Below are 15,201 nucleotides of genomic sequence, written 5' to 3'. Positions count from 1 at the left end.
TCTCTCCCCCTCCCTCCCCCCTTCTCCCCACACCCCCGTCCCTCTCCTTCTCTGCAAAGTCACAGGGACACTGACAGGACACAGTTCATCACAGAAGTCATTATTCAGGACTGAAGACTTCAGTGATCACTTTGATTTTTCTCTTACAAAATACATTATGAGCAGGAAAATAACATCACCACTCTTGCATTCACCTTGTTCCAAGGCAGTCATTAAGGAAAGCACAACACACAGATTGGGGGGATTCCGTAGGGTCCACGACACACACTGAACAGAGTAGGTCTGCGGCTGGCACCCCAGTGCTGCGTGAGCCCCGCCTGCTGGTGTCTTTCTTCCTTTGACCCTCCATCTGGAGTAGCTTCTCCCTGAAATCTGCACCCATCAAAACTACTGTTACAGACAACCGATATACTATAAAATAGAAATAAGATCATCTTTGGAAGCCTTTGCTGTGTCCAACCACCCAGGCCATGTGATCAAAGTCAGACACTGGGTGTGCTCCTTCAAGGGGCTTCAGGACACACCCCTGTCCCTGGTTCCTCCGGGCAGGGGCCCCTCTTAAGCTTCTGGAAGCTCCGGCACAGCCGAGCGGGAGCCACCACCAACTCTCCGGGTTACTTCAGACGTGTCCACTACGAAGGGAGGTCCCCTGCGTCCCTAGGAGCAGTTGAGCCACCAAACACCCCCCAAATCACCCTGAGCGTGTGATATGACAAGCCGGCACACTCCAGGCTTTGGTGGAGCCCAGGCCGCAGGATCTGGGCCAGGGGGTGAAGGTGAGCAGGGGGCACGGCCCCCCACCTCCTTGCAGGCTTGCCCCCAGTGGGAGGAGCAAGACAAAGGTACAAAAGCAGGAGGGGACGGCCCTAGCCCAGTCCCACTGTCACCCTCCCGGCTCCTCCTGCTGGCTGAGGGTGGGGAAGACCCCACCCAGAAAACCAGACCTGCGGTTTCCCTCCCTAAGGAGGATGGAGGGGTTCTGGTCACCCTCTGCTAGGAGTGCAGCACTGTGGTCAGGGTGTGCTGGGAAGTGCTGATCAGACCCTCCTGGGCGCCACTGGGCAGGCCCACAAGGACGGGGTTCTGGTTTCTAACCCTCCTCCGCCACTCAGAAAATACCTGAGGGCTGCACTCCCTTCAACCCCACAGAGGCGGCCTCTGAGATGCTAAACCCGGGACGGGACGGGACGGGAATGCAGAGCCAGCGTCTCCCCATGTCTTCCTGCATCTCCCCGGGTCTCTGAGGGAACCAGGGCTCACTCAGCAGGGCTCAGGGGAGGGGCCTCATCCCCGGGCTCCCAGGGGTCTTCCCTCCGGGCATCACAGATGTGCGAAGCACCCCCCCCCCCCCGCCCGGTAGCCTGGGCCCCAGCGGCTGTCACGCTCTCCTTACCACGGACGCGGCTACCGCCGGGTTGGCTCCTTCGCAGGCCGGGAAGCAATCGTTCTGCGGTGCAGTTACCTTGTTGATGCACGACTCAGGGACTCAGCGCTGTGACCCTCCTGTGACTTCAACACGACGCGTGAGAGTTTACTTTTCTACACGCGTGAAGACGAAGAGTCTCAAGGCCAAGGGTGAGGAAGCTGCCTTTGCCAGCGATTACGGACTGCATTCAGATAATAAATATTGTTACTCAGTCCCTAAAAAATAATTTATTTTTTTGTTACAAAACCGATGATCAGAGTTTCAGAAAATACTTAAGTTTACAAAGACCGAAATGAAACATCCACAGATAATCAGGCTTAAGTGCTGGTGTGTATTTTTCCAACCTTTTTCTAACACACACACACACACGATCATTCTCAGAACCGGAATCTGACGGTAACACACCTGTAACTACACATCCTAACACTGAGCCACATCAGTACACTGTTTCTGTAACGTTACTTCTAGAGCAGGAATACTGGCACACGACAGACTATTTAACAAATCCCCTAGGGATTCATATTTAGGCTACTTCAGGATTTTGTAGTACAAGAATACCAGAACACCTTTGATTATAATCTCTGCAGAAATTCCTATAATCAGAAGTATTGGGTTGAAGGGCACACCAGACTTTTTAAGGCTTTCCACACACAGTCAATGCCCAACTGGACCCCAGGGTATCTGTGGGGTTAATGTAGCCTCTCATCCCATCTGGACAGACTTCCCGCCTCCTGGCTCAAGGAGGACTCTGAGAAGCTGAAAAACCCACAGGAGCTTGGGCTTTCTTTCGGACCCCCCACTGGAATCCACATTCAAGGGCACGATTGTGTCTTTTCAAAATGCAGCTGCGCCCATTGGGCGACACCCACCAGGAACAGGAATGCCACTCAGCGTCTTCACCACCTGGACAGAACCACGCATCCGGCCCAGGAAAACACGGAGGCCAAGTGCCAGGGTCGCTGGAGTAGGTCTTTGCCGGGCCCGGGGGGGACCCGGGAGGAAGGTGACGAGTCACCGGACATTAGTCACGAGGTGCTGGGTCAGGGATTCTTAAACACGTCTGAGCCTGAGCACCAGGGACATCCCCATACAATCACAGCCAGCAGAGCGTGTCTCTAAAGTGCAGGACACGGGCGAGAGACCTCAGCACTGGGAGGTGTTAGTCTTGAAAATAGGTTACCTGTTCAAATCATACTCATGTTTCTAAGCTAGGCTAACAGAACTTCGCCGTGGTACACTGCTCAGTAAAGCAGCACGGTGGTTTCCCTAAGCCCATGGCGGGGGCCCATCCTCGGTCAAGGCTCCAAGGGGCTGAGGCCCAGGCCAGCATGAAGCAGGGAGTGCTGCTGAGAAGCAGAAACAGACCCCCCCCCACACACCCTGACCCCCAAGGATGGCCTGCGTGGCCATGCGCACACAGAGACTCGGGCTATCCCTAAAACCATCACAATCAGGTATTGTTTAAACAAACACTATATAAATCAGAGGGAAATTACATGTGGTTTTAGGACATCTTAGAAATTGCAAGCGAAGATGCCTTACTAAAGCAGAGTTATAACGAAGACCCTCTTCCCAGACTCATGAAATGATTGGTGGACACTGAGTCTGAAACGCAGGACTCATTATTCCGGCCACGCAGCGGAGCCTGGAGGAGAGGGTTACCGATTGCAAGTCGGACGCCTGGATCCTAATCCCATTCACGGGCCGTGTGGCCCCGGGCAGGCCACGAGATCCACTCTGCCAAATAATCTGCCAGAATCTCAAGTATCTGTGCAACTCTGGCTGGACAGGCCCTGCCCACAACCCCGGATGCCTAAGGACAAGATGCCAGAAATATGCATACTACGCGCTGGGGCAGAGAACCGAGCACGCGCGCCATCAGACAGGTGAAGAGAGGGGCCGTTTTACCACTAACTGATACTAGAACCAGTATTTTATTTCATTATACATTAAACATCATTTAAATAATCAGAAGGAACCAATTTCCCGGATCGGTAACTGACTACTACATTTTCTTTAACCAAAAAAAAAAGAAAAAAATTTATGAACTATTTTCAGACCTTGCTTTGTTGAACATCATGATTTCTAAGTTTTACCGCGGCAGCCAAAGAGAGGAGAGAGGCTTGAAAATGAAAATGGTATGCTGGCTTTCAAGAGTTACCTGAACAAGTATTACATCTTATGTGAACTCCCGTTTGATAAGCATCCGAAGATGGGCTCAAATACTGGTTCTGGTTTGACCCCGTACTCAGAAAAGGCCACAAAAGAATGTTCCACTTGCGCAGTTCCCCCTTCTTGCTCTTACCCGAGACCACGGCCTCGCTGCCCGGCTCTGTCGCGGGAGTTAAAACACTGTTCACAGTGCCCCGTCCACAGGGCAGAGGAGACTCCCCCACCATGGGATGTGATGGGACAGGCGTGGGGGATGAGGAAGCAGACCCAGCAGGGCCCAGGCCGGCTCGCCCGTGCAAACAGACACACAGACGTAGTCTCAGCCCTGAACGCAGGCCCGCGGAGCTCTTCTTTGTCTAAATGCACAGGTGTGCTTTCCAGAATGACCGAGCGCTACGTGTGGAAGACAGGGGTGGTAAGGACCGTAACTGGGGACCCACACGGGTTTCAGGAACCCTGGCAGGTCCAGCAGCTGAGCCCAGGGACTCTGGCCTTCACGGGCACGGCCCCCAGGCTCCACGTGCCGCAGTCGGACACCCCCGGGCAGCCCCCTGCTGCTCTGGGGGACCTCTGCGTGCCCCAGGCAGCGGGAGCGCAGCCCCGGCCAGTTATCAGGCTCCGAGGAGCAGAGCCAGAGTTGGACAGTGTCTGGGAGCCTCAACCTACCTGAAGTCTGGATAAATACATGCTTTTGTCCCCATTTTCCATGTCTTGACAACAAAAGAGACACGAGAACAAAGAAGTCATATAAAGTAGCATGTTTATCCAACTGTCTTCCATGAACTCAATTTTTAGCTAAAAGATCACGGAGGGAAGAGAAGTAAAATGTACAGATGTGCGTGGCCATGAGGACACATCGCTCCCGGGCCGCGAGGAGGTCTAGGAGAAAGCCGGGATGAAGTACTGCAGGGAAACGTCTTCATGCAGCAAATCAAAATGGATAATCTTGTTCCTGACAATGTCTGCGGAGAGAAGAAAACCCGTCACCGCGAAGACCCCTCTCCCTGAGCCCCTACGTCACCTCCTGGAGCCCGGCCTCCCCACGCTCCGCTCCCCGCCGCGGGACCGGCCCGCAGGCAGTGGGGACAAGGCCCAGGACTTTGGCGAAAAGGCCCCATTTACTGAAATCAGGATCCTTCCAGGAAAATGCAGTTTCCTGCCCAAGGGCAACCTAAGTGTGCAGAGAAGGCCCAGCACCAGGGCCCACCTCCCCCAGGGCACACATGCGGTGTGTGCCAAGGTGTAGGAGGGGTGCATATCGTGCCGAGGCCCAGGTCGGGCACTGCGCAGGGTGAAGGGCAAACTCCCCGGGGGGCCGCTCAGTTCAACAGCAGTGAAAGGCGGGGACGGGAGTGGCACAGGGAGCCGAGGGCAGGCTTCTCTCCAGGCCTCCGAGGCCAGCAGCTGGGACCACATGGAGCCCATTAGGGTGGGCCAGGCCAAGTGCCAGGCCGAAAGAGGGAGTGGTCCCAGGGGACGGGGGGTGGGGAAGGGGCACAGCACCAGCAGAAACACCCCCCAGGAGAGGCGGCAGGTGGAGACGGAGGGCGTGGGGGCAGTGGATCAGACACCTGGAGGATGCCACCCCAGGGGCAGAAACTACTGGCAGGAAAGGGTAGGAGAAATCCAAATCCAAATTTTGCTGTGCCACAATCTCCTGGTACAAATCTGCCACTTTTGGGGACCCCTACCTAAGTCCCCTTTCCGAGGGCACCAGGAGCTCAGCTGGCCACCTGGCCCAGAACCAACAAGGCCCTCTGTCCTCGAGGGCATGCTCAAGGGCAATGCCACCCCAGCACCGGGCTGCTGCTCTGCACGGGGCACGGCTGGGTTACCCTGGAGCCATGCAAAGGGCTCGCCAGGACCACAGCCAGCAGCCTGTCTGGAGCTCGTCAGCAGATGCGGGGGCCGTCTTAAGCCTGCGCGGACCCCACGCTGAGGTGCAGCTCCCACCCTCAGCCCCAGGAACAGGCAACAGGCCAGGCCAAGGGCTCTCAGGATGCAGCACATGGGGACACTGGCACCTGCCCCGGGACCCAGCCATTCCAGCGTCTCCATCCCTAACCCGGGCCCTCTGTCCTCCGCACACCACCTCCTGTGCCCCATCACCCCATCTAGTGCCTTCTGGACGCGCTAACTGCCCTCCTGTGATTTGCTTCGCTGCATGTCTCTCCTTCTGGAGGGTTGTCGTTCCTTGGCACAGGGCCCTAGAATTCTCTATTCCTTGTCTTGAGTGCTGGCAATCTGCCAACTGTCAGGTGCACACCTGGGCTGTGCTCAGCTCCACTCCCTGGTGGCCGAGTGCTCAACCTGACAGTTCTTCCATGAAAGGCGGACCTCCCTCTTTGTTGCCCAGGAGACAGAAAAAGCCTTAAAGAGTTCGGGGGCGAGTAAGCCCTTCCTCATGTGCCAATAACTGACGAGAGCCGAGAGGCAGGTGCACAGCTGAGTTAGACGGGGTCAACCCCGATCAAGGGACCACTGTGAAAAATCAGGAGGCGAGAGGAAGCCAGACGCCCAGATATGGGACAACTGCAGGAACTGCTCAGGTTTAGACCCAGAAAGGCAACAAAGGCAGAGCAGGGGACCTTCAGTCCAAGCACAATTTATGGGGTCAGAGGCTCCTCGCGTCCGGTCAGACCAACACGGCAAGACTGGATGACGGGCACCCGTTCTCCGGAAGCTTCTCCCCAGGTACGCACGCCCACATGACGGCCAGGTGAGGCGGCCACAGCCCCGTGCCAAGCCAGCGTGGCGGTGGGCCACCAGGAGCTGCTGAATCCAGGAAAACCCAGACCCCCACCTGCCCTAGAGCACCAGGTCCCTGCGGCTGAGCTGTGTCTGCACTACGAGACCGCGTACCGCCGCGAGCCTGCCTCTGATTACGGAATCGGAAACGTGAACAAGATCCCCGCGCACTCACTGCACACGGCCTTCGTGGGATTCACTTGCTGCCCAGCGAGGAACTGCAGGAGCTTCCGGATATCTATGTGCACCTCAGCCATCTGCTCTGGGTCTCTATCCTGAGAGGCATCTTCAGAGGCTACAAAGACATGAACAGCTCGGGACAAGACAGGGAAGCCGGGGCAGCATGATGACAGCTGAAATGAATGATGTATGTTTTCGCTGGCTGGCGCAGCCCGGAGACACCACCAAGGAGTGAACACCGTCACTGGCCAAGCAAGCAGGTACCAAGTCCTTCTCTCTAAAATGCTAGGCAAATTCCCAGCAAATCTTCCTTTACACTGTCCTGAAATATGACCCACTCTCCCCATTTTGGTCCAAGAAACCGGTCCCTATTAGTTCCCTGAAACGTACTGAGGAGCAGGACCACACAGAGCTGGCCCAAGACCGCTCCTTCGAAAGGGGAATGAAAAGAAAGAAAAGATCCTTTCGACCCTGGGCAAGCATCAGAGACAAGACCCTTACTGTAATTTATTAAAATAAACCAAGTAACACTGAAAGCAGTCATTTCGCCCAGCAGTTAGCAAAGCCTTAATCGTGTGCACTTCACTTGGCATACACGCTTCACTATAAAGTAAAACCCTTTGCTGTGCCACTCTGATGGGCCTTTGATAACCCAACCTGCACTTACATATTTTAACTGCAAAGTGGTGGGTCTATCGTGTGGTTAAGAATATGCGTGGCGGGGGGCGCCTGGGTGGCTCAGTTGGTGAAGCATCTGCCTTCAGCTCTGGTCATGATCTCAGGGTCCTGGGATGGAGCCCCACGTTGTTAGTCTCTACGCTCAGTGGGGAGTCCGCTTCTCCCTCTCCCTCTGCCCCTCCCCCCACTCACTTTCTCTTTAAAATAAATAAAATCTTGAGGGGAAAAGAAAAGAACATGCGTGGGACTAATCCAGTTTGCACATCATCAGCGGACTTCCCGGGGCCCCGCCCGCCAACCGCTCTAGCACCCGCTAAGTGCGCCGTCCCTGGCCACGAGCTCTGTGGGCACCACTCGGGCCCCCCGTTCCCCCAGTCTGGTCAGTTACCCTGCCATTTGCCGCTACTAAATTGGTCCCATGGTCTTTGTTACTGTGTACGGGAAGAAAACTGCGGTCAGGCAAGGAAAGCTGCCACCTGCTAATCTAATTTCGGAAATACTAGGGGCTAAAAGTGGGAGGAAGCAAACCTTGTCTACCTCATGCCATTCCAGGTGAAAAATGGGCAGAACAGGCTAGACCCAGAACCAGGGTTCCCCAGGGACCACTGGGGCAGGTGCCACTCCTCAGGCCGGGGAGACCGACCTTCCCCGCGTGGGCCTCAGCTGCCTGTTCCCTCCCCAGGCATGAAACTGAGATTTCTCCCATTTTCCAGGCAGAGAGCTCAGCAAGCTGTGCCACCCGAAACAATGTATTACACGCAAAAACATGAACCAGCAAAAACCTTACCTGACTGAGGGTTCCCCAGATCTTTAAAGTGAGTTGTAACACACACTAGTTCTGTTTCTATTTTCAAGTTCAATTCTCCACTTAGGTTTGCTTCGATAATCTGCAAATTGAGTATTTTATATTCTTAAGAAAAGGAAAGCAAAAGGGGGGGGGGACATCAGCTTCTGCCAAACCAGGTGACAAGGCAGCCCCATAGCCCTAGACCACTCCCGACAGCAGCGAGACCCACCGGGCCTCTGCAGACACGGGGGATTCCAAAACCCCCACCGGAAGCGGTGGAACTGGGAGAGGGCACGGGAGGCCTGACCCCAGCCCCAGGGAAGAGCCAGCGGTGACCCCAGGGAAGAGCCAGTGGTGACAGGATGCCTCAGGAGCAAAAGCGCAAGGTGAGCAGAACGGGGACATGAGGTTTACAGGAGGGAAGACAGACAGAGAGAGGTCGTGATGTCGAAGGGGACGCTACGGGGGAGGCAGCGTGCTGTGGTCACAAGGGACAGAGAACCCTAAGTTCTCGAGCTCAAACCGTCCTGGTCCCACTCCCACCCCGAAAATGAAAACCCGTCCTCTAAGAGGATTCCCAGTAGGACTGTAGTCAAGCCCCACACCAAGACCTTCAGGAAAGACAGAAACAGCGGCCGAAGGGCGCGCTCGGAGACACAGAGCAGAAGGGACCACATCAGGACCCGTGGGGGGAAAACACCAATGACAGAAGGGAGAACGCAGAGCCCGAGGCAGAGTCAGGGGAGCACAGAAGTGCCTGGCCAGGCCTCACGCAGGCACAGGCGGACTCGGAAAGGGAAGGACACTTCACCAGCGGAGACCAGACCGGAAGGACGGGAGCAGGCGGGCCCCGGAGTGTGCAATGAGGCCGTGAGGACGACACACAGGACCCAGAGACTGCCCGGCAGCAACAGAGACCAAAGGGCCTGAAGGGGACCCCAGTGAAACACAAGGAGGACTTGCAGTCCACAGGGAGCCCCGGAAACGGGGGGGGGGATGGGGGGCAAAGCGCGGGAAGGGACGCACCTACAGGGGACACTGCCCGCGCTCCGGGACCGGGGGGACTGGGGGCTGCTGCCCGCGCGCTAAGGAAAACCCGCCGGAGCGGCTCACAGCGGCTCCAGAGAAGGTCCCTCGCCACGCCTGTCCCACCACGAAAGCCACACTACTCACAGTGACACAGAGAGAGCACGCGGCGCAAGCCAGAGTGGCCCATCCCGCCAAGCTGACCTCGCCTAGACGGGGACACGAAGCAACGCGGCTCCCGCAAGTCCCTCCCAAGTGGCCCGCTAGCCAACAGCTCGACGAGCCCACAGGCCATCTGCTGTCCCTATAGGGTGCAAACGGCACCCCACACTTACAGGGAGCTGTGGGGGCAGAGTCCTGGGGAACCGCTCTACACTCTGACAACGGAGATGAGGTACACCTGCTACAAGTGGGAGGGGAACGTGGAAGTTAGAAGCTCACCCACGGCCTTATTCTTTAAACGGCCTAACCTGTATCCTAACTACCACCACAAAACCTTGAGGACTTCCTGGGAACATAACCCCTTATTTAAAAACCAAGCTCACGGGTTAGGCTCGGTGACCTGGGCTCGGTGACAGGCGCCTCCCGCCCTCCCTTCCCATCCCTGCCCGTGACATTTCCAAGGTCACACACAGCACTCCTTTCAAGCTCCAGGCTCCCCCACCAACCAGTGGGCTTTTGTAAGGGGACAAGATCCACCAGTGAAGTTCACAGAGCTCCACCCTTGGCACGGTGTGCTGCTCTCCAGGATATCGGCACCTGCCCCTTCCTAAAGGCCGCAGGTCTTCGGGAATCCACGTAGCCGTTTGCAAGGCAGAGTTCTGTTCACCCACCAACACAGGACGCCCATGGGAAGACATGGGGGGTGGCAGAGGTCTGTGACCGGGGGGCAGTGGAAGGCGCCCTGCCCACACGGCTCTGGGGCCACCACGTCTCTATACATATCATGAGCATGGTCTAGTATTCCTCATTCCTGTTCCTTAACAGTGGTGAACTCTTGAGTATTTCTCGTTCTAGAAACAAACGTGAAAACCTGTCTGAACTTGAGTGAGCACTTATCTCAGAGGATTTTTTTTTTTTAAGATTTTATTTTTAACTCATCTCTACCCCCAATGTGGGGCTTGAACTCATGACTATGAGACCGTGAGTGGGAGGCCCACCAGAAGCCGGGCACAGACTCACATGCTCCACGGACTGAGTTGGCCAGGCACCCCAGAGGCTTTGGAAATTAAATAGAAAACAGCCCTCCAACTAACCGTTGCATCATCTCAGAAACGTGCCCTCAAATGTTAAGTATTTGCTGTCAACTTTATAAGTGAACCTAGAAATATGCTGTCGTATTTCTAAGCCCACCCTCCTGGAATCCAGAAACAATGCCTGACTGAAATAATATAAAACCACCTGTGGGTTCTCATTGCTTTTGAAAAACTGATTTATATAAAGATTTAATTCAGGAAAGCAGCTTGCCATGGTTTGAGACTCACTTCAGCCCTCCAGGCTGTTCTCGGCTTTCTTCCAAGTCCTAACACCCAAGTGATTCCACATTAAACCCCCTCCCTGAGCACCCCCAGTGTCACCCCACCAAAACGCAGTGAAGGAAGGAATGAAGGGCTGGTTCTCTGAGCACTGGTCACTGTCATCGGGAACACCCCCCACTCCAGCGTTTCTCTCTCTCTTACGGGTCTGGATAACACCTTACTTCTTCCCGCGATTTCTTGACTGATAATCACCTATCACTTCTGGAAGACGGACCAGGTGTGCTGGGCACCCAACAGGAAGTGCCTCTCTGCGCCCAGAGAGCAGCAAGGCCCCGGTGAAGCCACGCTATCCTGCCCACTTCCGGTGACACCTGGCACGGGTCCCACGGGCTGCACGATGAGGCTGGGAAGGGTCCCGCACCTGTGTGGCCCTGAGGACTCCCCCTTTGTCACCATGTCACGACGCCGTCACTCCTAATTTAACCACGAAGCTGACGTGCGGCTCTGCGAACGTGCTTCTGAGCCAGGAGGCGAGGCAGAGCAGGAAAGAATTCCCACCACGGCCCCGGACACGGTGCCTGGAAGCACATCGGGACCGGGTCCCAGACCCCGGCACACACTTCCTGAACCAAAACCTCAGCTGGCCTCACGAGACCCCAGAAGCTGGAGCGGGAGGGGGACCACCGGAAGCCTGGCATGGTCTCCAGCCCGCCCGTGCAGTTCTCCCCTGCTCCTGCACGGGTGCCCCGCGCACCACCCCGCGGGCCGCATCCTTCCCTGCAGGAGGTGGGGAAAGGGCGGGGGTCTCAGCGAGGGCGCCAGAGCACCTCTGGGCTGAGCCCCTCCCTTTCCACTCTTTCTCTCCCTACGACTTTCAGACGCAGAATTCTAGTCACCAAGTCATGCTCACTGTGCGTCTGGCCACTCTGGAACACACTTTCCACCGAGTATCCTAGACTGGAGCAGCCATGCCATGAAATCTCTGTTTTTACACATTCTGGAGGTACGAAAAACACCTCTGATGACTCTGTCTGGGCCACTTTGCTGAGTCATTTCCACTGGACCGAAAGAACCAACCACCAGAGCCTTGGATTAATTGCCCTGCCTCTTCCCTCCTGGGCCACTCTGAGCCTCTCGGAGGTGCCCAGAGCCGGCCCAGAGGACGCTCCCAGCCTGACAACCGGAGCCACAGGAGCCACAGGAGCACGTGGACATTCTGGGCAGAGCCCTGCCTCAGGACACTCCACTCCCGGCCACAGCACCGGTGATTCCGTCGAGGGAGACACGTTAGCAGATGAAATATGCAATGTGCTGTCCAAGGAACCAAGGCCCGAACTGATGAACGTACTCTCAATGTGCCATGGAGATAAACAGGAGGGACGAAGGCAAACACAGAACTCTCCCCAGTGAAGGGGGTGGAGAAGCGCTCGGACAGGGATCCACAGGCGGCTGTGGGTCGGCGGGCTCTGCACACAGGCCAGGTCCCGGGAGCCCCCGGGACACCACGGGCTGAGCGTAAAGGCATCCACGCCTCCGCCAGGCCAGGCCTCCTCCCAGGGCACGCAGCCCGAATCGAACACTTCTGAAAGACGTGGACTACGCTTTTGTGAAGAAGGCATCACTTACAAGGTGATTGCTGATGTTTTTCATTTTTTCCACGATGCTCTTCATTGTCTTCAAGGCTGGTAAATAAATACTAACCTACAAAACCAACAAGACACATCGGAAGTGTTAAAAACATGAACATGGTCAAGTCCTGACAGGTGCTCGCTACCTGCATTTGGAATGTGTGTCTGCTTAAATGCTCTGAAATCCTGTTGTAAAGCTGTCTGAATAAAGCTCCTTTCAAAACACGAAAAAAAAAACACAACTTTTCAACTTTGCTCCCTCCTGCTGGCCTCTGGTTACCTGGGCGACCGTGTCCCTGGGGGCATCCTCCCAGGGCCAGGATGCAGCCCTTTAGCTGAGATGCCGCTGCACACGCCCAGGGGATGACACTCAGTGCCCGTGGGGGCCCGTCCTCTGAGGGGCCAGAGCCACGCGCCGGGCCTCCTCCCACCCTGACAGACGCTGCGAGCAAGTCTGGCCCCGGCGCTGGCACCGGGTTCCAAACGACGCCCAAGACAGCGCTGTCGGCGCAGGTGCCTTCCGGCAAGAGTCAATAGTCTACCCAATCTCCTCTCAACATTGCCTCCAGAAATTGTGAGCGAGAGGCAGAGGGCCCTTTGGTATCACTGTTCCTCTCAGGGGCTCTGGGATTCCTGCCAGCAGAACCGGAGGAGCCCCCCCTTGGCCTCGCAAGTGCTAGGTTAGGTTAGTTTTACTCAAGCACGACGATCCAAGCACTTCGCTCTCCTGTGTGTAGAGTGGGGTGTTTCTACTATATGCAACACTGTCCTAAGATGTTTTACGTAAACAATGAAAGGCAAATACTGCAAGTTTTTTCCTGGAGTGTTCTTTAAAAATGACTAGGGTTTCCCCTCAGGTACTATACAATTTTTAAATAAAATATACTGTGAGCCCAGAACTAACATCAAGGAATTCTAATCACACCACAGAACACATCATGAGCGGAAGACGATGGGCCTCACTCACATCGGAGACTGGGACTGTAGGTTCTTGCAAATCCTTCCACAATTTTCTGGGAATCACCTTAACAGGGATGTCATGTGTCACAATGCGGCTACTGCTCGACACAGATAACTGCCAAGAGAAAAATTAAAACATATTTACATAGTGTCAACATTAAATAAGCAAACAGAGTAACCGAAGGATAAACAGACACTGATAACCGAATCTAAGTGGAATGGTCTTAATTCCTTCATCAAAGTCTATTCACCAAATATTTATGGCGCACCTTTTCTGCTCCGAGTCCCGTAAGGAGTTGGACATGTGGTGAGTGAGACAGGTCGCCATGTTCCAGGGGCCCACGTGGGTCAATAAGCGAGAAACCAACACACGCAGGCGTGTCTGCCTTCGGCTCAGGTCATGATCCCAGGGTCGTGGGATCGAGTCTCGTGTCAGGCTGCCTGTTTCTCCCTCTCCCTCTGCTGCTCCCCCTGCATGCTCTCTCTCTCTCAAATAAATAATCTTTTTTTAAAAAGCTGCAGTGTGAAGGAAGGTGGGGAGGAGCAGCACCAGGCTGCAGGTTTCAGGGAGCCAGAAGGGGAGACATTCCAAGCAGGAGCCCCAGGGTCCCCAAAGTCTGGGAGCTGGGCAAGAAGGGGACACTCTGGGAAACCATTTGGACGGTGGTAGTTGGCGATTTGGCTCCAAGACAGGTGGGGCCAGGAGTGCAGGGCTCTGGACATCACCGTTAAGAAGGCATGTGAACGCTGTCCTGTGAGCCAGGAGAGCCTGTGGGGTGTGTGTCCCGAGGAGAGCCGGGTGATAGAGGCTTCTGGAAGCAGCACTGAAGATGTGGGCATTCTGGGAGAACGAGAGGTCACCCAAAGGCGTCACAAAGGAGGTGGGGAAAACCCTTCCACGGTGGAACTGGATGGAAAGCATGAATCTGTGCGGGGTTATGCAGACACGAGAAGGTGCAGGAGTGCTCTGGTTCGGGAAAAGGCAGGGTCCCAGCTGAATGCAATATGACCACAACACTATTAAAATACGAGGAGGCCTGACTCCAACAGAAAGCAAGTATGTGTGCACACATCTTTCCTTTTAATAAAACCAACTAGCTTTCTCCATATCGTTGAAAAGCCTAGATTTACAGGCACTTGTATCCCTTCTGGGAAGTGTCCGAAATGCTCCCTCCTACTCACCAGCTCTATAGAGACCGTGAGGCAGGGAAAGTGTTTATTCGTCAGCTTGATCTTCAAGGCTCTGGCATTCTGGGCCGTTTTCAACGCTCGAGATAAATTTTCCGACAACAGCTCTAAATAGATGGCGTTGTTTTCCGCAGACACCCCCTCCATTTGGAATTCACTGAAGAAGTTCTCCTAAGGGAAGGAAAAGAAGGGACCTGTGTGGCCTCTCCGGCGGCCTAGGGGTGGAGTTCCCAGGCCTCCAGCACCGTCTGCTCACCTGTTCCAGCTCACACCACATGCTCACCCCTCCGCTGGCCGCTTTGTCCGAGACGATGAAGTTCAGCTTCTGCGGGCTGATGCGGAGCGTGCAGGTTTTGGCAAGCTTGGCTATCGTGGCACTGACCCCTGCGGCAGGGTAAAGCGAGGAATCAGCGGGAAGCACATCGAGTGTCCCAGAGCTTAACTCAGCTGGGACGGCGGCATCGGCCTGGTGACACTGCCCGGTGGGAAGACAACCCTGTCTGTTGGTTCCCCCGGGGAAAGCCCTCTGCTACCGAGGTCATGCGGGCCTCCCCCACAGTCCTGCCAGGTGTGGCCGGATGAGGAAAGCCAGCTGGGGGGTTAACTGGCCCCTAGCTGAGGGCTTCACTCACTCAACCCGCACTGAGGCCCGCAGGGGGCTGCAGCCTGGGGGCCAGAGCCAGGCCGGGCACCCGCAGGACCCAGGGCCCTCGGGGCCCCACCAAGGCATGTCTGCGCCCGAAGCTACGTGATCTAAATCAACCTGGGGAATAAGCCTTGGCACCTTGGCACCTGATCTCCTGCCTGCCAGGCCCCAGCCCCGACCAGCCCCTCCACCCCAGGGAAGCCCCATCCGCCTCCATGGCTCCCTGCTGACGGGCACTCTCGCCGCTCTGGCCCCACACCCCGCGTTCCCGCGGCCCCCAGGCC

At 55.8% G+C, this 15,201-nt stretch overlaps 2 protein-coding genes across 2 annotated transcripts in view; both read right to left on the bottom strand.

Moving 5' to 3' along the window:
- Positions 1-723, bottom strand: part of PKD1L1 (polycystin 1 like 1, transient receptor potential channel interacting) — a 119,265-nt gene extending 118,542 nt beyond the window's left edge. The window contains exon 1 of the mRNA XM_073885040.1: positions 195-723. The gene's annotated coding sequence lies outside the window, so the exon portion shown is untranslated. The remainder of the gene's footprint in view (positions 1-194) is intronic.
- Positions 724-4,341: 3,618 nt separating this feature from the next.
- On the bottom strand, positions 4,342-15,001 carry HUS1 (HUS1 checkpoint clamp component). The gene is made up of 8 exons (XM_025853106.1): positions 14,915-15,001; positions 14,528-14,746; positions 14,266-14,442; positions 13,091-13,198; positions 12,122-12,196; positions 7,992-8,091; positions 6,522-6,641; positions 4,342-4,560 (listed from the first exon to the last, which is right to left on the bottom strand). The coding sequence occupies exons 1-8, from the start codon at positions 14,999-15,001 to the stop codon at positions 4,478-4,480; spliced, it is 969 nt and encodes a 322-aa protein (XP_025708891.1). The 3' UTR covers positions 4,342-4,477.
- Positions 15,002-15,201: the final 200 nt, after the last annotated feature.

This window comes from Callorhinus ursinus, unplaced genomic scaffold, assembly GCF_003265705.2.
Source record: "Callorhinus ursinus isolate GAN/ISIS: 27379988/994484 unplaced genomic scaffold, GSC_fseal_2.0 scaffold60, whole genome shotgun sequence".
Classification (NCBI taxonomy): domain Eukaryota; kingdom Metazoa; phylum Chordata; class Mammalia; order Carnivora; family Otariidae; genus Callorhinus; species Callorhinus ursinus.
The sequence above is the reverse complement of the archived record's forward strand: the minus strand, read 5'-3'. Positions and strand labels throughout refer to the sequence as shown.